The sequence below is a fragment of the Brassica oleracea genome, chromosome C2 (genome assembly GCF_000695525.1).
Source record: "Brassica oleracea var. oleracea cultivar TO1000 chromosome C2, BOL, whole genome shotgun sequence".
Lineage (NCBI taxonomy): Eukaryota > Viridiplantae > Streptophyta > Magnoliopsida > Brassicales > Brassicaceae > Brassica > Brassica oleracea.
Window position 1 is genome coordinate 40751315 of NC_027749.1, and position 21564 is coordinate 40772878.

A 21564-nucleotide genomic window follows, 5' to 3' on the forward strand; every position below is an offset into this window, starting at 1 on the left:
CGAGATGAGTACGTTAATCTTACAGATGAGGGGGAGCCTCAAAGCTATGAGGAGGCCATAGGAGACACTCATAAAGATGAGTGGGTTGAAGCTATGCAAGATGAAATGCAATCCTTGCATGATAATCACACTTATGAGCTGATGAAGCTACCAAAAGGAAAGAGAGCCTTGAAGAGCAAATGGGTGTACAGGTTGAAGTATGAAGAGAGAGGCTCAAATCCAAACATGGTGGATCATAACTTCAAGAAAACCAAAAATGATCATTGCGTTTTCATAAAGAGGTACGAAAGCGGTGACTTTCTCATATTGTTACTCTATGTTGATGATATGTTAATTGTGGGCCAAGATTGCAACAAGATAGCCGCATTAAAGAAAGATTTGAGAATGTGTTTTGCGATGAAAAATCTGGGGCAAGCGAGACAGATTCTTGGAATGAAGATCACTCGGGATAGAACAAAGAAGCTTATATGGTTGTCCCAAGAACGATATGTTGAAAAGGTGTTGGAGAGATTCAACATGCACAAAGCAAAGCCGGTGAGCACTCCACTTGGTGGACATTTCAAGCTAAGTTCGAAGCAAAGTCCAACAAGTGAGAAGGAGAAAGAGGAAATGAAGACTACCCCATATGCATCAGCAGTGGGCAGTCTCATGTATGCTATGGTGTGCACCAGACCCGACATTGCCTATGTTGTAGGAGTTGTAAGTCGCTTTCTAGCGAATCCAGGAAAGGAGCATTGGAAAGCAATTAAGTGGATCCTACACTATCTACGATGCACAACAAAGAAGTGTCTATGTTTTGGAAATGGAAAATTGGAGTTGAACGGTTACACCGATGCAGATTGGGCAGGTGATAAAGATTAAAGGAAATCGACATCGGGATTCATGACTACCTTTGCAGGGGGAGCTGTTTCTTGGCAATCGAAGCTACAAAAGTGTGTTGCCTTATCCACCACGGAAGCGGAGTACATCGCAACAACGGAAGCGTGCAAGGAGATGCTATGGATGAAGAGCTTCTTGCTTGAGTTGGGAGTAAAACAAGACAAGTACAACATGCTATGTGATAACCAAAGTGCTATTCACTTAGCAAAGAATCCAGCGTTTCACTCTCGCTCGAAGCACATCGACATTCGGCATCATTGGATCCGAGAAGTTCTTGAAGAGAAGCTCATTTATCTCACAAAGGTACACACCGACGAAAACTGGTCAGACTTTATGACCAAAGTATTACCGATCAAGAAGTTTGAAGATTGCTGCAAAGGCACGGGCATGGCGACTGTTTCCTCATTAACCCAAGAATAATAACTAATGAAGTTACAACCCAAAAGCCCAAGAAAAAAAAATATCTAGAGGAAGAAGAAGAGTGTAGAAGGAAAATTATCTAGAAGAAGAAGAAGAGTGTAGATTAAGAAGTGTGTAGAATGTTTTTAGGATAAGATCAAAAGAAATATCTAGAAGTAGCTTGTACATACCCCTCACTAGTATAAATAAGGATGCTTAGTTCTCTTGTAATCATCCAAGAATAAAGAAAAACAATTAAGAGAAAACATTCGAGAAAGAGTTTTAAGAAAGTTTCTAAAAGAATCTCCAAGCACAAACCTTAGTAGAACATCCCTTTCCCAAATACAAAAGTTATCACAAATATAAAGAATCTCCAAACACAAACACAAGCCTTAGTAGAAAATCTCTTTCCCAAATACAAAAGCTATTACAAATATAAACCATCTAGATTTCACCTTAAGCTCTCAGAGAAAATATTATCCGAATTGTTTCCCAACAAGTCTTCCCTGCACTTGACTATCTCCAGCGGCTCATTAAGACACCAGCTTGAAGATGCGTACTTATTGGTGTAGATAACCACTGCGATCCTCGAATCTTTAATAGCTTGATTAAGCTCGGGACCCAATGATAGACTTCTCTGGATCTCGTTGCAATGATCAAGTTTTGTCAAGCTCCTTTAGAAAGTGGCTGAGGAAAGTAATACGGACGTCTTCCGCACTGAAGCTCGGGAAAACATCGTACAAACAAGTGCGAGAAGAGGAAGAGGAAGAGGAAGAAGATAATGAGAGAGCCATAGAGACAGAGACAGAGACAGTGAGAACTGAGAGAGGAGCAAAATAATTTGAAGGAAAAGAAGGACTTGGCGATTGATCTTCTGAAGAGCATATAACTTAGCAGATTGGAGTGTGGCGCAACTTGACGGAAGTTTCCTATTTGTTGACTTAGTTACGTCCACACACATATGTTTCTCCTTATCTTAACATTATTGTAGCTGTACTGTTTTCAGTATTTAACATTTATTGGCCCATAAGTCTTGGACTTTTCTCCTCTTTAACATTTGTTAATGTATGTTACTAATGTGTTTCCCTAGAGGATTTTGATAGCAAGCTTAAACAAAAGAGAAATTGATGCTCACAGAGCTTACTGAGACCAAATGAAATAAAGCTCAAATAGAGCTTTACTATACAAAGAAAGTAAAGAAAGAAGAAAGCTTTAGTTTTGTCACCAAGAACAAAAGATGTTGAATTGATATTTCATATATTAAAGGTAGTAGAAGGCTGAATTAAAGATGTTGTCTCCCTCACTTACACATTACAAGTTGAGTTTATAGGAATGAAATACACACGAGAGAAAACCCTAGACACAGTGGGCATTGCTTGCTTGCTTCTTGCTAATGTTAGACTTAAGCATGGCTTTTCATTACAGGTTTATATGAACTCACGAGTATGCTGTGAACATACGACATGTTACATGTATACAAGAATAACAAAGATAATCTGATTTTCTAGCGAAATTTGAGAGATGATAAATCACGCTTATCTCGGGTTTAAGCTGGCTTGAAAAAAGAATTAAAACAACAACAACATAATATGCAAAGTTTTTGAGTCGAGCATACAAGTTCAGAATACTATCTGTCTGTCAAACGTTCAGTTACTCTTTATTGTCAGTGCAAAATAACATAGGCCCTGTTCGTTTGTACATCTGGAAAATGCATCCAGATGGTCCATCTAGATGTCTTATCTAGATGCTCCATCTGGGTGTTGTTCGTTTCTTCATTTCGCCCATGCATCCAGATGAATCATCTGAATGCAACTATGTTCGTTTGCTTTTCATTTTTTAACTTCCATCTGCATCCAGGTGGACTTGTTAATAAAATGACTAAAATATAATTTTTTACGTTTCGGCGGAAAAATAACATTTTTACCGTTTTGGCGGAAAATATTTTTGCGGTTTTTGAGGGAAAATGTGTTTTTGGCGAAAAAGTGTATTTTCGTGGTTTCGGCGGAAAATACGTTTTTATGGGTTTGGCGGAAAAATATGTTTTTGCGGTTTGGACGGGAAAAGTGTTTTCGACGAGAAAAGTTTTTTTCACGATTTAGACGGGAAAGTTTTTTTTCGTGATTTTGGCGGGAAAAGCTTTTTCGCGATTTTGGTGGGAAAATTGTGTTTTCCGATTTTGGCGGGGAAATGTATTTTTCCTGTTTTGGCGGGAAAATTGTGTTTTCCGGTTTTGGCGGGAAATTGTGTTTTTCTGGTTCTGGAGTAAAAATTGTATTTTTCCGGTTTTGGCGAGAAAATGCTTTTTGCGGTTTTGGCCGGAAAATGCTTTTTGGAGTTTTAGCGGGAATATGCATTTTTTTGGGTTTTGGCGGGAAAATGCGTTTTTTTGGGGTTTGGCGGGAAAATGCGTTTTGCGATTTTACTGGTTTGACCGAAAAATGTGTTTTTATGGAAATGTGCGTTTTACATTTTTTTTTACGGAAAAACGCATCTTGCGGTTTTAGCGGGAATGTGTGTTTTTCTGTTTCTGCGAGAAAATGTATTTTTTGGTTATAACGGAAAAATGTATATGCAAGAAAATAGAATTTACGGTTTGAAAATAATATTTTGATTTTAAAAAGTCATTTTGTCATTAATCATTTTGGATTGAACTAGATGCATCTGCATCCAGATGCACTATCAAGACTCACCTTCATTTGGGTGACAATTTGAGATGGGTTTTTAAAAATTCAGCTGGGTGATCAATCTGGATGTATCATTATAATGCACAAAACGAACATCAATTTGCATCTTCGCCCAGATAGATCACATGGGTGAGCAAACGAACAGGGCCATAATAGGATATTCTTTTAGGGCTTTTACTCGTCTTCCTGGCTATGCAGCCTAGAAAGCCTGTTGATAATCACGATGTCTAGCCGAGAAGCTCTCTCGCTTTCCTCTTCTTTGTTGAACCGTCGTGAGAAATCTCCAGCACATTAAAATAAACCCTAAAATCATGGTATGTTTGAGATTCAGTCAAACAGAAGAACAGACATGGTTTAAGAAGCCAACACATATAAATAACGTTTACTCTCCAGCTCAGAAAGAACAATCCTTCTGAAGCTTACTCTACAGCTCAGAAAAGATAACAAAAGGACAGAAGAAGAAACCAAAACGGGGTTAGGTGGTTTCTTCTTTCAGCCATAATGCGAACCTCTTTTCTCGTTCTTAGCTTTGATAATTTTCGTTTTTGCATCGTTTTCTGTCAACATGATATACCTCAGTGTAATGTTGGAACAACTATATTTAACTTGCAAGTTTTGAAGGAAAGTTACTAAACACAGAAATTTGAAAGTGTTTATGTGGTTATACTTGACTTGCTAAGTATATATTTATAATGACTTTCAACGTTCTTATGGGAGTTTATGAACAAGGTTTAATGGATTTACTGTTTCAACTTGGGTCTGAACAATAATAGCTCCAGAGAAAAACGGATTTTACATTTGGTTTGAAATTGTAATGGTAAATGAAAGTTACCATGGTTTGGAATGCCTGGCTCAACGAGTCTTTAGGCCGTATGCTTCCTTCTCATTTGGATTTTTGCACTTCTCTTTTGGGTTTCTTGTCAGAGGAATAAGCATCACAAGACACTTGTGCTTTGCTTTCTCTTTTTTTTTTGGTTATATTTTGCCACACAAATAAATGGACTGAGGTTTGATAGAATGGATACATGTATTTTTGAACTTGTTATATGTTTATCTCTTCTCCACAGTTTCGGTTCTGGGACCAACAACAACACAAATCCTGGAGCGAGGCCAAGCAAGAAAACAGATAATAAAATGTTCCCAATGTTTTTTTATTAACAGCGTAGCTAGTACCTAGTAGTAGTGTCTAGGATGACAATAAGAAAGTAATGTGTCTTTGCAATATGTTCTGTTAATCAATAACTATGCTTACGTGAGAACTTTTCCATGCGTTTTTTTGTGGCAGATCTAATCCTGAAGCTTCTCTGCTTCTCCATCGTTACCTTCCTCTTTCTCCTGCAGCTTCTCTGCTTCTTCATTGTCACCTCTCTCATTCTCCTGCAGCTTCTCTGCTTCTTCATCGCCAGCTCTCTCATTCTCCTGCGGCTTCTCTGCTTCATTATCGTCAGCTTCCTCTTTCTTCTGCAGCTTCTCTGCTTCTTCATTTTTACCTCTCTCTTCTGCCTCTCCAACTCGCTGTCTCTTGGAGGATCGCGCAGCAGAAAGATGTGGTCCAAATCCATGTCCATCGGTCAAGAGTTTGACCATTTGGTCTGTATTACTCTGAATCTGACCCAAAGTATTCAAATACTGTGTATTACTCTTTATCTGACCCAAAGTACTCAAAAGCTGCTGCCAAAAGTCGTCTGTAAAAAGAAGCCAACACACATAACGTTTGAGATTCAAGAAAGGCACAAAAAAAGAGAGAAACAGAGAGGAAAGCTGAGAGTATTTGTTTAATAACTGGGATAAGCTGGCTGCTGCTGGGAGGCTTGAAGGTTTTGGTTCTGTAGAGCATTAGCATAAGAAGCAGCTTCTTGTGGTGATGCAGCCGGGACATTTATATCAGTCAACAATGGGTGACAATTTGAGATGGGTTTTTAAAAATTCAGCTGGGTGATCAATCTGGATGTATCATTATAATGCACAAAACGAACATCAATTTGCATCTTCGCCCAGATAGATCACATGGGTGAGCAAACGAACAGGGCCATAATAGGATATTCTTTTAGGGCTTTTACTCGTCTTCCTGGCTATGCAGCCTAGAAAGCCTGTTGATAATCACGATGTCTAGCCGAGAAGCTCTCTCGCTTTCCTCTTCTTTGTTGAACCGTCGTGAGAAATCTCCAGCACATTAAAATAAACCCTAAAATCATGGTATGTTTGAGATTCAGTCAAACAGAAGAACAGACATGGTTTAAGAAGCCAACACATATAAATAACGTTTACTCTCCAGCTCAGAAAGAACAATCCTTCTGAAGCTTACTCTACAGCTCAGAAAAGATAACAAAAGGACAGAAGAAGAAACCAAAACGGGGTTAGGTGGTTTCTTCTTTCAGCCATAATGCGAACCTCTTTTCTCGTTCTTAGCTTTGATAATTTTCGTTTTTGCATCGTTTTCTGTCAACATGATATACCTCAGTGTAATGTTGGAACAACTATATTTAACTTGCAAGTTTTGAAGGAAAGTTACTAAACACAGAAATTTGAAAGTGTTTATGTGGTTATACTTGACTTGCTAAGTATATATTTATAATGACTTTCAACGTTCTTATGGGAGTTTATGAACAAGGTTTAATGGATTTACTGTTTCAACTTGGGTCTGAACAATAATAGCTCCAGAGAAAAACGGATTTTACATTTGGTTTGAAATTGTAATGGTAAATGAAAGTTACCATGGTTTGGAATGCCTGGCTCAACGAGTCTTTAGGCCGTATGCTTCCTTCTCATTTGGATTTTTGCACTTCTCTTTTGGGTTTCTTGTCAGAGGAATAAGCATCACAAGACACTTGTGCTTTGCTTTCTCTTTTTTTTTTGGTTATATTTTGCCACACAAATAAATGGACTGAGGTTTGATAGAATGGATACATGTATTTTTGAACTTGTTATATGTTTATCTCTTCTCCACAGTTTCGGTTCTGGGACCAACAACAACACAAATCCTGGAGCGAGGCCAAGCAAGAAAACAGATAATAAAATGTTCCCAATGTTTTTTTATTAACAGCGTAGCTAGTACCTAGTAGTAGTGTCTAGGATGACAATAAGAAAGTAATGTGTCTTTGCAATATGTTCTGTTAATCAATAACTATGCTTACGTGAGAACTTTTCCATGCGTTTTTTTGTGGCAGATCTAATCCTGAAGCTTCTCTGCTTCTCCATCGTTACCTTCCTCTTTCTCCTGCAGCTTCTCTGCTTCTTCATCGCCAGCTCTCTCATTCTCCTGCGGCTTCTCTGCTTCATTATCGTCAGCTTCCTCTTTCTTCTGCAGCTTCTCTGCTTCTTCATTTTTACCTCTCTCTTCTGCCTCTCCAACTCGCTGTCTCTTGGAGGATCGCGCAGCAGAAAGATGTGGTCCAAATCCATGTCCATCGGTCAAGAGTTTGACCATTTGGTCTGTATTACTCTGAATCTGACCCAAAGTATTCAAATACTGTGTATTACTCTTTATCTGACCCAAAGTACTCAAAAGCTGCTGCCAAAAGTCGTCTGTAAAAAGAAGCCAACACACATAACGTTTGAGATTCAAGAAAGGCACAAAAAAAGAGAGAAACAGAGAGGAAAGCTGAGAGTATTTGTTTAATAACTGGGATAAGCTGGCTGCTGCTGGGAGGCTTGAAGGTTTTGGTTCTGTAGAGCATTAGCATAAGAAGCAGCTTCTTGTGGTGATGCAGCCGGGACATTTATATCAGTCAACAAAGCTAACAGAAGCAAAGACAATGTGTCAACAAACAGTTTTGAGTGAGAAACTCAAAGAACAAGGAACACGTTTAGTTACGGCGACAATAAGGAGGAGGAGATAGACGGTATTCTTTCTTAGTCCCACGCACTTTACGTCTCCTTGCGGAAGTTACCTCTGGTGGTGAAGCTACGCAACAATCACAAGAGAATTAAGAAAAAAATAAACCCAAAGGCAGCTCTTTTTTCTATTTGATGACTATAAACCAGTCAAAAGACAAAAAAAAAAAATTAATCAAAAAACAAAACTTGGGCGACAAGAAAAGATAAGGGTTTCTATTCGCGTACGTTTCGCAACGCGCTGAGGGATTCTTGCATTGCGCTCACGCATCCTTGCATTGTACGCTATGAACAAATCTGGATACATCCTTTCAAGATGATCCCAAACTAGACAAAAAAATCAAAGACTCTCGAATCATTGATGAAGGTTACCCATTAATGATTTGGTGACATATGGAGTTTACCTCGGTTGGTATGTTGAAGTGGGATTTGGTGGACTTCTTGTACATATCTCTCAGTTTCATCCTTGGTCAGGTTGTTTTCAATGCATTCCTCTACTATCGCACAATACTGAAACAGAGCAAATAAAGAAGAAAGAGTTTGCTTTAATCAATCGTCGTAACGGATTCATGAACCTTGAAAGAGATTCACTGGTCGATCAAATCTCACGTAATCAGGAAGACCGTCCATTCTCTGAAACTTTCACAGGTCGAAGACTCGATCTGAAAGGGGGTTCTTGGAGAAGAAAGAAAGAAAGAGAGTCTGAGAAACAGCAAGTGAAACTAAATATTGAGACTTCAGAGATAAGGAGGGAGCGCGAAATTAGTTTCCTCGTTTTGATTGATTGTTTATGGACCTTTTTAATTTTAATCTGTTATTTTGGGCTTTTTTTATTCTCCGGCTCACTTGTTTTTTATTGGGCTGACACATAGACCTACCATAAACAGCAAGAAAACGTTTATCTTCGGCAAAATCAAATGGTGGAAGCAGAGAAAATCATCGATGAAGTGAGGTTACTTGCTTCTTCTTCTTCTTCTTCTTCTTCTTCTTCTTCTTCTTAATTCTTCTTCTTAATTCTTCTCTGAGCAGAACACCTGAACGCTTCTTTAAGAAGAAGAAACCAAACGTCAAAAACACATGCTCTTGCAAGCAATCCCTGATCGTCATATATGAAGCTGACACACACAAGCCACATGTCATTACATTATCTCGCTGAAGCGTTTGAAATCACCAGTTGAAACCATTATAATAATTACTAACTACATTCCCTGCTCTAATGGGAACATTTGTTTTTGTTTTGAAACCCGACCCAGACCCGCGGTTGAACCGGTAAACCATGTGACCCAGAAAAATCTGGTTTGGGTTTTGTGAAAAACCTAATATTTAGAAACCCGCAAAAACCCACTAAAACCTTGAACCCGATACCGGTTGAACCACCGATGAACCAATAAATAATTTTTATTTCTTTTTTTTAGTTTTTAGATTATGTTTTATATTTATGAATTTTATATCTTGATTTTTTAGATGTCATAACTCTTACTTTGTTACACAAAATTTTAAATAGTCTAAACTATTTTTTGATATTTTGTATGTCAAACGAAAATAAAATATAAAAACTAAAATTAAGTATTTTCTAAATGATTTTTGAACATAAAATATATACATATCCAAACTATTATGTTATGTTTAAAGAACATTTAGCAAATATTAAACTTTAGTTTTTACATATTTATTTTCATAGCTAATATATTATTATATAATAAAATTAATTCATTTATTAGCCCGCGGTTCACATGCGGTCGACAAGTGACTTGGTAAATCGTCTGGTTCAGTGTCCGGATCGGTTTTAAAAACATTGTTTCCAGCTGGAGAAACAGTAAAAATTCCCTTTTATGTCCTCCTTGTATATCTTGTTTTTTTTCCAGAAGAATCAGCAAAATGACTAAGATCATCCCTATGAAGGTTTCTTGAAGATTCACAATCAGCTTCTCTAAGTTTTTCTTCACGAAATCTGTGGAAAACAAAAATAGTCTTAGTAATAGAAAATATGGAGGAGAAAAAAACATAAAGAGCAGTCTATTGAGTTCTTACCAGCATCCAGTTACTGCTTGGCTCTGTCACTTCATCTTCGCCTGCAGATTCTTCACCTTCTCCGGCCTCATTAATCATATTGCCTTCAAAAACATGTGGAAGAGGAGTGTTTGGATAACCAAGTCGGTAGTCCGCTGATGAACAGTTCTCCTCCTCTATGATTCGTACACCCATTCTTTTATTTCAACACGAATATCAGAAGAATCAATGGCATGAATCTCCATATCCACGTGATCGAAGTTCATTTCTAGAGGGATATCAGACATCTGGCAGTCCAATATTAACAGACTACTACCGTTATTACATCTACAGATCGTACAATCCTTCGTGTCTGCCCGGAAGTCTTCTGCGGAACCAAAACTGTTCCAAAATCTGCCTTTGGATATAAAATAAGCATATATATTTGACTTCTTGTTGCAATTAAGCACAATGCAAGCCCTGAATCGGAGGAATGTTTGTGAGAGAGAGAGAGCTCTGAGGTAGAGGGATGGTCAGAAAGGAGGAGGAGGTTTCAGTAGTACGGTGAGTGAAATATGAAGGCACCTCTTCACCTGAAAAATTCAGTTTACAACCCAAATATGTTTTCTGTTGAATCAGAGCTTCATGATCCAAGTTTAAGCAGTTGTTGAAACTGATAGAGATGTTGCGTCTTTCGAAATAACTCACAACACTATTCGATCGATCACTCCAGCTAGCTCCAGTCAATGCCTTGCAATCTGATAAGTCATATCTCTCAAGTTGTTTAAGTTTAGAAATGTTTAAGTTTACATATTCTAACTTGTTGCTTCCCTTCATATCTAGGACTTCAAGATAGTAGAATTTCTCAATCCACCAACGAACCTCTTCAATCCCTGTTTCTTTTAGATAGAGACCTGTGATGTTGGTTGAGATACCAGGAAAATTCCTCAACTTTGAGCATCCACTAAGATCTAGTTTTCAGAGAGATTGGAGGTTGATTCCGGTGGGAAGAGTCTCCAGATTTTTCGCAGTTCTTAATATCTAAGAAGCTGAGTGACGGAGATTCTGAAATGAAGAAGGAAGCTCCACCAAGGTTAAGATATCTGAGAGATACAAATGCTTCAATGAGGGAGACATGATCCCCGTGAGGAGGGTAAGCGGCTGAACCAAATACGCAAAACATCATGCTCAGCTATTCTCTTTTTTTTTTTTGACAGCAAACATTTACAGACTCAAGTAGACTCTGTAAATCAATGTGGTAACTCTGCGTCCATGTGCACGACGAAAGACGGTTGTTGCCGAGCACTACGTGCCAAGCTATCCGCCCGTTTGTTTTCCGTCCTAGGAACATGGACAATATCTGAGTTGATGAAACTTCGTCGCAAAAGGTTGATATCTTCCAGGTAGCTTTCAAATGCTGGTCATTCCTCTGGTTCTGAAACCATCTACACCAATTGAGAACAATCAGTCGCAAACGTAACCTGGAACTGCCTTAAATTTCTCATACATTCCATTGCCCAAATTAAAGCCTCTATCTCCGAATGAAGGGGTGAAAGGCATGCCCTGATATTCCTTGCTCCTAATAAACCATTAAAACCTGGCAACGTACTAAGTCATCCTTGTCCTGAGAATTGGTCCTTATCTTTCCAAGAACCGTCTGTGAAACACCATCTTCCTGTGGTTCCTATTTCCGGCCTTACCTGTAATTTCTGTGCCAATCTATGATTGTTAATAACATGTGCCTCAGCCCACAGTGTTGATTCAACTTCTGCTAATCGAAGCGTTTCCCTTGGCTCAACATCAAGGTTAGTAAACACTTTGTTGTTCCGGGCCTTCCAAATATACCATAATATCCAAGCAAACTGATGATCCTCCATTTGTGGGTTAACTCTCCAAAATAAATGGTCCATATTAGCAAAAAGAGAGCCAATTGGAAAAATGTTTGGATTTGATGGAATCCTCGAAAGTGCCCACACTTGGCGTGCTGGAGGACATTCGAAAAATACATGATTTATTGATTCCTCCGGGTCTCCACACCGGGCACAGCAAATGTCTCCTTGTATCTCTCTCGCTTTGAGGTTTTTCTTTACCGCTATACAACCAGACAGCAACTGCCATAAAAAATGTTTTAACTTTGGAGGACACCGCACTTTCCAGCAGAATGCTTTGAGAATATCTACATTGGGACCATAAAACTCAGGTGGTTTCTCCTTATCCGGATAAATCCTTTCCACCTGATACCCTGATTGTACCATGTATTTCCCATTCTTGGTGAAGTGCCATCCACTCTTGTCTTCCATCTGATTTCTACTCAATGGTATACTCTCAATTATTTTTACATCTTGTGGATCCACCAAATTCCTAATTGCCTGTAAATTCCATGTTCGGGATTCCGAATCAATGAGAGAATCCATTGTGAGATCCGGGTAACTATTATGAAGGTTTTTATTAGCTGGACTCGGGCAAGTGGATGGGAGCCAGGGATCATTCCATACTGAAATGGAAGACCCTGATCCAACCCTTTTAATTAGTCCTTTACAAACCAGAGATCTAGCAGAATTGATACTCCTCCAGCCATATGACGGAAAGTAAGAGCGAATCGGTTCCAGGGGTGAAGCATTCCTTGATCATTAAATTAATGGATTTTGATCATTTAGGATTTGTGAGTTTTAAATTAATATTCCCTCTTTTTCATTTTGATTGTTGTTTTAGTTTTGTACACACAGATTAAAAATAATATTTAAATTTGCATTGAAATCTTTTCCTACATTTTCTCAAAAAAAAATCATTATTTATTATGCACTTAAGCACATTTTAACTAATAGAAAATAGAATAACATATATAATTAATAATATTTTCATTGAAATCATAAAACAATACTTATTCTGAAACGAAAGTTTTACTCTACAATGATAACTAAATTGAAATATAGGGAGTATTCGATAAATTGGCACTTTAACTTCTTAGAACTAAAATCTATATATATATATATTTAAACCTACTACGAACTTACAAAGTGAAGAATAATAAACATCACTAATAATTTGATATAGATATCATTTGTTAGTCAATTTTTTACAAGTTTCTTATTTTATAAGTTTTATAGAGATGGGAGCTTCTGTTATACATATATAGATTTCAATATAGTTCGTTAGATTTTAAAGGAATATATTTTAGTTTTTCTAATCTGTTTCTACAATTTTACAATAAATGTCATTATATTTTATTACTTTGTAGTTGTTTTTTTTAAATGACACACTACAATTTAGACATCAAAAATAGTACCTCGTCCGTGGGCTGTACCTCCACCCGGGGTTTAGGTCTGTGTTTTTAATAGACCCGGGTTTAACCCTTTTGTTCGCAAAAAAAAAAAAAAAATAGTACCTCATATTTTATATCAAATTCGCTATATAAATTTAAAATCTTATCATATAACTTTTAATACAAATTGTATCAAATCATAAATTTTATCGTAGTTTACCTCTAATACTAATGTCACCAACAACTTTTACTGACAATTATATCTTAAAATGTTTTACTGATAAACCACATGTTTAAAACTAGACCGACCTAGCGACTAATGATTCTTTTTAAAAATGTGTTGGTAAACATAGGAGTGGGCAATAATATTACTTATTTTATGTATTTTCAATTCTATCCAATAGAATTTTGATAATCTTAAACTTCTTTTTCTTATAAGCATAAACACCTTAACTTTGTGAGACAAATCACTTAGAGCATCATTAACGAGTAGAAATAAAAATTTGGTATCAAAGCTAAAAAGTATTAATATTTTATTATAATTTTATTAGATATTTATAACTTAATTAATAAAAGAGAAATTCCCTACGATAACCATTTTAGTTATTTTTACAAAATAGTCATCAATGAGGAAAATGACTAAAAAGGTTTTATTGAGGGTTAGTTTACATTTATATCATATAATTAACTAATCTAAACTTAGGATTTAGAATTAATGGTTAGAGTTTCAAATTTAAAAAAAATAAAAAGTAAATATTAAAAATTTTTAAAAAAAAATTATTTTGGTTATTTTCTTGTTTAAGGCTATTTTGGTGATAAAACTTAAAAATGACTTAAATAAAACTAGAAATAAAACCACTAGAAAAAAGGACATGTAAGCAATTGGAGTTTTAAAAGGGTTCGCTCTTAGGGCATCTTTAACCCAAGTGCTTATCGGGGGTGCTTAACAAAAAATAATATAATAGCGGGTGGGTCACAGGGTGGGACCCACAAAATTTTAAGCACCAGCTTTTCTGCATCCTATTTAAGCACGGCTGCTTGCACTGTTCGTAGGCTCCACTGACACGTGACTGAGAAACTTTCTCACTTCTACAGCCTATTTAAGCACCGCTGCTTGCACCGTTCGCCCAAGACTATTACATTAGTTAAAACGGCATGGTCCATGATGTCTAGCTGAGAAGCTCTCTCACTTTCCTCTTCTTTGTTGAAACGTTGTGGGCACACAAAGCAGTCATGAATTAACTTTTGGTCTTTTGTTTCCTCTCAAAATCTCGATACCATTTGGCAAATTGTAAACCGGTTCAAAACCAACAAGAACAAATGTAATGTCCATAACGATGTGCTGGGTTGTAGAAAAAGACGTGGAGGGTGTTGAGAAAGAGACGACCTTGGATGTTGTGGAAACTGGGTTTTAGAAGCCGGAAACCCGGATTGATATAAACGAAATAGTAAAAGCGATGTTAAGGAAAAAACGATTTAAAAGAGATATGGAGTCGAGATATAATCTCTTTCTTTAACTCTAAATATCCGTTCCGTGGTGAGACGAGACTGTATGAATATCGAGTTCCAGGATAAAACCATGGTAGACGATTCATGCTTCACTCATGAACGTCCTATCGAACTAACAATCTATGAAACACTCTCGGACTTACTCTAAGGGATTTGCTGGTTTTTGCTGTGTAAAAAACGTTAAGCAATGAATGAAGAGAGTCGGGTTTATTTAAAGAGAAGAACGAGAGCCACTTCTCGCAACAGTTGCTGCACGTGTGCGGAGATCTCGCGGAGATCACGGAAAGTTAAGTTTCGAAAACTTATTCCTCGAGACTCTCTCTTATCTCGTTTAAAATTCGAGAGAATAAAATGACGTTTTTATTTTCTAGACAAACTACTTGTCGTTTCGTTTTAAATAAAAATGCATGTCGTTTTTTCCAGAATTAAATGGCAAAACTAGGGGTGGGCGTTCGGATACCCTTTCGGGTTCGGATCAGGTATTTCGGATTGTCGGGTATTTCAGTATAGGGGTATAGAATCTGTTCGGGTATTTCTACACTTCGGATCGGGTTCGGGTATTTTTAGTTCGTGTTCGGTTATTTCGGGTCGGTTTCAGATATTGAGATTTTGAAAGAAAAAAAATTAATTTTTTCATTTTCAGGTTTATTCTATTTAAAAATATAAATTTCACTTAACTGATTTTTTATTTTTTAATAGATTGAATGATTGATAGATTTGGAGATAACATTTCAAAAATAAATAAACGTTAATTTGGCTATTGTTTTGAAATTTTGAATGTAACTTTTGTTAATACTTGAAACAAAAAAAAACTTGACATGCATTTTAGTTGAGTAACAAATCATTTTTTCCGTAATTATATGTATATTATATGATCTTAAAGTATGTGTAACATCAAGATAAATATTTTAAATAAAATTAGGGATGTAAACAAGAAAGAGAAATACCTTAGGATAGCACTAAAAAAGTTTCTATCACAAATATAGACTCTAAGAATCAAAATGACGAAAACGTTTCACTAAAGAGGTAAATATACATTTATACCCATAGGGTTAACTAATCCAAACCTTAGGGTTTAGAGTTAAGAGGTAGGGATTTGGGTTTGAGGTTTAAAATTTTATAAAATAGAAAATAAATATTAAAAAATTGAAAGTAAAAATTTTAAAAATAGTTTCAAAAATTATTTTAGAATTACAAAAATAAAATTTGAAAAAACTAAAAAAAAATTTCGAAAAATGAAAATTCAAAAAAAAAAATTTTATAAAAAAGTTCGAATTTGAGAACATATAATCTAAAACTATAAAAAAAATATTATTTTTTATTTTTTTATTATTTTTATATATCTAGGGTATTAATGTTCTTTTACCTATTAAATGAAACATTTTGGTCATTTTCCTCCTTGTGGTCTATTTTTATGACCAAAACTTGAAAATTGTCTATTTATGAGAATTGCCCAACAAGAAATATAAGGGTAAGTATACATATGTTCGGTTATCTTCGGATATCCAATCTCTCCTAAATCAATACCCGTTAGGGTATTTTGTTATTTCGGTTCGGGTTCGGGTAAAATGCCCACCCCTAGGCAAAACGTTGAGCTTAACTTGGTTAGGACACCCAAGACCACGCTGAGACGGCTCTAGACGGACGGCAGCGGCACGCACGGTTATCTTCGGATATCCAATCTCTCCTAAATCAATACCCGTTCGGGTATTTTGTTATTTCGGTTCGAGTTCGGGTAAAATGCTCACCCCTAGGCAAAACGTTGAGCTTAACTTGGTTAGGACATCCAAGACCACGCCGAGACGGCTCTAGACGGACGGCAGCGGCACGCACGGTTATCTTCGAATATCCAATCTCTCCTAAATCAATACCCATTCGGGTATTTTGTTATTTCGGTTCGGGTTCGGGTAAAATGCCCACCCCTAGACAAAACGTTGAGCTTAACTTGGTTAGGACGCCCAAGACCACGCCGAGAAGGCTCTAGACGGACGGCAGCGGCACGCGTGGAGTGTCCTCTCTCTACCTGAGCAGTTTAAACATTTATGACACAAGGCCCTATTTATACTGCTCTATGACTCTTGTATTCCTTGATGTGGGACATTTGTTGGTTTTGTCATTTAGACAAAAGTTGCAGTGTTACATACACCAAGCTACCAACTTCTAAGCATCATTTCTCATTCAATCAATTTTAATCTTTTTTTGAAGTGTGAATATACCAGGTTGTAGTACTCATTACAAGCTTTACAACGAGCTGATTATCCGACCGCAATAACCAATGGTTTGGCCGGAAACGTCATCGAAAAATCAGAAAACATCAGCCTCTATATTCTTTGTAAAAACAGAGTTCCAACATTACCCAATGGATGAATTTAGAGGCTGATGTGAGAACGAGTACGAGTACTGAGAAGAGACATGAGACTGAGAACGAGTACGAGTACGAAACGAAGAAGTAAAGAAGCATGGAGATCAAGGAGAAGAAGAAGGTTGGTGAGAAGAGGAAGAGAGCTGATGAGAGTAAGCTTCTTAGAACTGTTTTCGTTGGGAACTTGCCTTTGAAGGTTAAGAAGAAGCTCATCCTGAAGGAGTTTAGTAAGTTCGGCGAGGATACGATCTGTGCCAATTGTTGATGTGAGTTTCAGAACTTTCTTAAGTAGTAAGGTTAGAGTTTGTGTGTGTATAAGTAGCTTTAGTTTTGATTTGATTTAGTCGAAAACGACGAGGAAAGGAGCTATAATGTTGTAGCAATTCAATGATAAAGCTTCAAGGTCTGGTCTATGAAAACCTTTTGATATTGAAGTTTCTGTGAAGGAGAAGTCTAATGTTAAAATCTTTATGAAAGTGCAGTGTTAATGCTTATGTTGTATTCGAAACAGAGGAACTTGCTGAAGCGTCTCTGGCACATAACATGTCTCTGGTAATATAACAGTTTTCTCCCTTTTTTTCTCTGTGGTTGAGTCTCTAAAGGTGTTATGTGTATTCAGATTGCTGGGAATCATATCCGTGTTATGTGGATAGACCATTTGTATGATTCTAAGAGGACAGTCTTTATGGGGAATCTCCCTTTCGATGTGAAGGTTAGTACTAGTAGTAATCTCAGAACTCTCTTCTTCAACCGCGAATATTCTCAGTTTTTTTGTGTTTGTTTTTCTCTAATGCAGGGTGAGGAGGTGTATCCATTGTTTACTGGTAAGAGTAACCTGGAGAACAATGTGGAAGCTGTTCGTGTTATTAGAGATCCCCATTTGAACATTGGAAAAGGAATAGCCTACGTCTTGTTTGAAACACGGATACATTTCTAATAAATGCTTTGATTTTTTTTAAGGTGTAGGAGTAACTTATAAGATCTGACTAGTCCTTTCAACTTAATATAGGAAGCTGCAAATCTCGTACTCAAGAAAGGATATTTGAAGCTTAGAGACAGAGAATTGAACCGCGAACTTTGTCTACTGCTAATAGGTACACTACCAACATAACTACTTAATTATTTCTGTTCAGAATTGGCCCCTAATAGTTATATAATTTTTCAAGGTCCCAAGCATATGTTTGATTGGCTTGTACTCCGGTACGGCCCTGGTAAGAGCTTCAAAATCCGGTGATGACAAGAAGAAGACATATCAGAAAAGCCCTGCACAAACAAAGATGAGACCAGATAAGGAAACAAAGGTGGTAGTAATAATAGTGCTGTGAAGCAGAGAAGCCTGAAGCGGCCAGCGGTTGAAAGCGAAAGCAAATGCAAAAGGCTCAAAAGAGAGTATTGGTAAAGGATTTGCAGGAACTAAACGCTAACAATAAAGCCGAACTCCTTAAAGCTTCTCAAGAAGAAGAAACCAACGCGGTTTTAGGTTGGGTTTCTTCTTTCAGCCATAATGTGAACCTTTTTCTTCTTCCTTACCTTTGATAATTGTCGTTTTTGTGTCATACATGATATAACTCATCTGTAAGGCTGCAACAGTTATGTTTTACTTGCAAGTTTAAAGAAAAGTTATATTCATAGAGATCTTTTTAACATACTTATTTTACGAACACACAGAAATGTGCAAGTGTTTATGTGGTTACACTTACTTGTTAAGTACAGATTTATAATAAAGAGTTCAAGGTTCTTATGGGATTTTATGTGGTTATTACTCTGAATCTGACTCAAAGTCTTCAAAAGCTGCTGCCAAAAATCGTCTGCCAACAAGGAAAGGCACAACGAGAGAAATAGAGGAGAAAGTTGAGAGTAGAAATTTAATTACTCGGTAATCAATACCATTTGGCTTCCTCCAGCTTTCCTGAACACAAGTAATAAACCAAACCAGCAGATTGTTTGAGAATCTGAAATGTCAACAGGGTTAAAGTAACACTAAGCTTATCGAACTGAAGCAAACTGTGTCGCAGAGTTTAATTGTGGCCACCCGATACAACAGGGGCATATTCAGAAACAATCCAGTGATGAATCATGAATGTTATGTAACGTAAGCTTACATTGGAAAAGAGTTAAGAGAGAAAATAGAAGTTCATAGCAAGAAGCTTACCGTATTCGTTTTCTTGTCTCCCTATTCTAAGTTTTTATTTCACGAAATCTGCAGAAAACAAAAGAGTCCCATTAATAGAAATAATGAAAGAGCCTTGAAAAAATAAAATCTGAGACATCAAGAGCAGTCTGTTGAGTTCTTACCCGCATTCGTTTACTGCTTGGTTCTGTTACTTCATCTTCGCCTTCAGATTCTTGACTTTCTCGAGCTTCATTAGTCATATTGCCTTCAAAAACATGTGCTAAAGTGTTTGGATTACCAAGTCGGTTGTCCGCCGATGAACAGTCCTCCTCTGTGATTCTTATACCCCATTCTTTTATGTCAATAGGAATACCCAAAAGATATTTGACATGAATCTCAATATCCACGTGATCGAAGTTCATTTCCAGAGGGATTTGAGACATCTGGCAGTCCAATATATAAAGACCAAAATCCTTCTCATGAGAAAAGTAGTCCACAGGAATCTGATAATCCTTGGTGTCTGCGCAGAAGTCTTGTGCCCGATCATAGGAATCAGAGCAGTTCCGAAAACTGCCTTTGAATCTAAGCATATTTCCGAAATTCGGACTTTGAAAACTGTCCGAATCAAACACAATGCAAGCCCTGAATCTGAGGAATGATTGCGTGAGAGAGCTGTGAAGTAGAGGAATGGTGAGAGAGGAGGAGGTTCCAGTAGTACAGTGAGTGAAATATGAAGGCACCTCTTCACCTGAAAACTTCACTCGACAATTTGAATATGTTTTCAGTTGAAGCATAACTTCTAGATCCAAGTTTAAGCAGTTGGTGAAATCAAAAAGGGGTGTTCGCGTATCCTTCCAGCTTGTTGGACTATAATTCCAGCTTGTTGGACGATCATTCCAGCTAGCTCCAGTCAGTGCCTTGCAGTCTGAAAATTCACCTTGATGAAGATAGTCATGTTTAGAAAAGTTTAGGTTTACATATTCTAACTTGTTGCATCCATTCATCTTTATCATCTCAAGCTCAGAGAATTTCTCAATCCAACAAGGAACCTCTTCAATGGCTGTTTCGTCTAGAAAGAGCCATAAGATGTTGGTCGAGATATCAGGAAAAGTCCTCAACCTTGAGCATCCACTGAGATCAAACACTCCAAGTGATGGGATGTTCATCCCGGTGGGAAGAGTCTCCAGATTTTCGCAGTTCTTAATTCTCAATTCATATAGTTGATGGAGATTCTGAAATGAAGAAGGAAACTCCACCAAGGTTGGGATATCCGACAGAAGCAAATACTTCAAAGAGGGAGACAGCATCGCCATGATAGGAGTAAGGGGCTGAACCAAATACACAAAAATCATCTTCAGCCAGGCTCTTTTCTCAGATATAATACAATAAATTAGTGAATTTTTATCATTTAGTGTTTGTCCGTTTTAATTTAAAATTAAAACTTGACCCAAGCCTTCGCATAGGCGTTTGATTTAACTTGTGTTTAAAGCAAATTCATAAACTGCCAGTTTTATAAAAAAATCTCATGTATATTTTTTATACTAGGATCGGTCCGCTCTACGGGCGGGATATACTTTACTTTTGATCTAGGTTATTATTTTGTATGATTTTGTGATTTATGTTTTAAGTTTTCATTTGCAAGAGATGTGTATGATAATGTGTTTTGTCTTTTATAAAGTTTTAGGTGAGGAGGGATTATATGTGATAATATATATTTTGTTTATGTTACAATAGTTGATTATTTTGTTCAAAAAAAAAAATAACTTTATGATACTATATATTAGTTAAATTTTACCTACTTTATTAAATTATTTGATATATAATGTGTGTTGAATTTGATGATAGTATATTATCTTTTATCTGTAATTCAATGAAAACATCAAAATATTAAAATTGAAAAAAAAATATGAAAGATGAATACATTTTTTAAAAGATGATTTGTTTATCTTTTATATAAAAGTTATATATAATAGTTATGTTATTATTATTTAAAAGATGAACATATAATGGAGTACGAATCAAAACCAATTGTTTCGTGTTAAAAACATCTCCAAAAGAATTTTCAAAATTTCAAATATATATTTTTAATGGAGCTACGCGCGGGAATAATTTTCTTATTATTTTTGTTTTTATAATTGTTGTTATATTTTTTATTTTATGTGTTAAAATTGTTTAATGTCAGGAACTCAATCCAATCTTGTTGCTATTAACTAAATTTTATAATTAAACTTATTTTGGTGTTGCATATATATCTATTGATTAGTTTTGTTTTAGGTTATCTTAATTTATTTATACTTTTATTTATTTTGTCATTTTTTTGTATTACATCTATACTTCTAGCCATGCAAATATATAAAACATTTATGATTATATCAGTATAGAATCTATGGTTAATTTTGTTTTGGAATTCATGAGTTTTTTTAACACATTTAGAATAAATCTTTTTGTTTATATTAATACAAATTGTTTTCTTTTTTTTGTTCTTATGTTTTTTTTATATCTGGTTTATATGTTTTCCAATTATCTGTTGTGA

General features: G+C 36.3%; 2 protein-coding genes, 1 long non-coding RNA gene and 2 pseudogenes across 3 annotated transcripts; 1 reads left to right on the plus strand and 4 right to left on the minus strand.

Annotated features, from left to right (window-relative positions):
• Nucleotides 1-5130: 5130 nt before the first annotated feature.
• Nucleotides 5131-5818, minus strand: LOC106327130 (SH3 domain-binding glutamic acid-rich protein-like). Its single transcript, XM_013765198.1, has 2 exons — nucleotides 5746-5818; nucleotides 5131-5647 (listed from the first exon to the last, which is right to left on the minus strand). Exon 2 carries the CDS (start codon nucleotides 5547-5549, stop codon nucleotides 5250-5252), a length of 300 nt encoding a protein of 99 aa, XP_013620652.1. The 5' UTR covers nucleotides 5550-5647; nucleotides 5746-5818; the 3' UTR covers nucleotides 5131-5249.
• A 1194-nt stretch (nucleotides 5819-7012) lies between these two features.
• On the minus strand, nucleotides 7013-10001 carry LOC106324236. Its single transcript, XM_013762239.1, has 6 exons — nucleotides 9828-10001; nucleotides 8201-8306; nucleotides 8025-8123; nucleotides 7777-7866; nucleotides 7586-7699; nucleotides 7013-7487 (listed from the first exon to the last, which is right to left on the minus strand). The coding sequence occupies exons 1-6, from the start codon at nucleotides 9999-10001 to the stop codon at nucleotides 7132-7134; spliced, it is 939 nt and encodes a 312-aa protein (XP_013617693.1). The 3' UTR covers nucleotides 7013-7131.
• A 6918-nt stretch (nucleotides 10002-16919) lies between these two features.
• On the plus strand, nucleotides 16920-18029 carry LOC106324237 (annotated as a pseudogene).
• A 640-nt stretch (nucleotides 18030-18669) lies between these two features.
• On the minus strand, nucleotides 18670-19535 carry LOC106327131. Its single transcript, XR_001267397.1, has 3 exons — nucleotides 19214-19535; nucleotides 19071-19118; nucleotides 18670-18827 (listed from the first exon to the last, which is right to left on the minus strand). It is a non-coding gene; the product is annotated as an uncharacterized LOC106327131 (long non-coding RNA).
• A 113-nt stretch (nucleotides 19536-19648) lies between these two features.
• Nucleotides 19649-21564, minus strand: part of LOC106324238 — a 19729-nt pseudogene continuing 17813 nt past the window's right edge.

Coding starts and splice junctions, on each gene's coding strand:
- LOC106327130 (XM_013765198.1), bottom strand. CDS start 5,549: ATGGTCAAACTCTTGACCGATGGACATGGATTTGGACCACATCTTTCT.
- LOC106324236 (XM_013762239.1), bottom strand. CDS start 10,001: ATGGGTGTACGAATCATAGAGGAGGAGAACTGTTCATCAGCGGACTAC. Junction 8,307..9,827: donor CAAGCAGTAACTGGATGCTG/GTAAGAACTCAA, acceptor GCTCTGTTTCAG/TATTGTGCGATAGTAGAGGA. Junction 7,488..7,585: donor GCAGCAGCCAGCTTATCCCA/GTTATTAAACAA, acceptor TTCTTTTTACAG/ACGACTTTTGGCAGCAGCTT.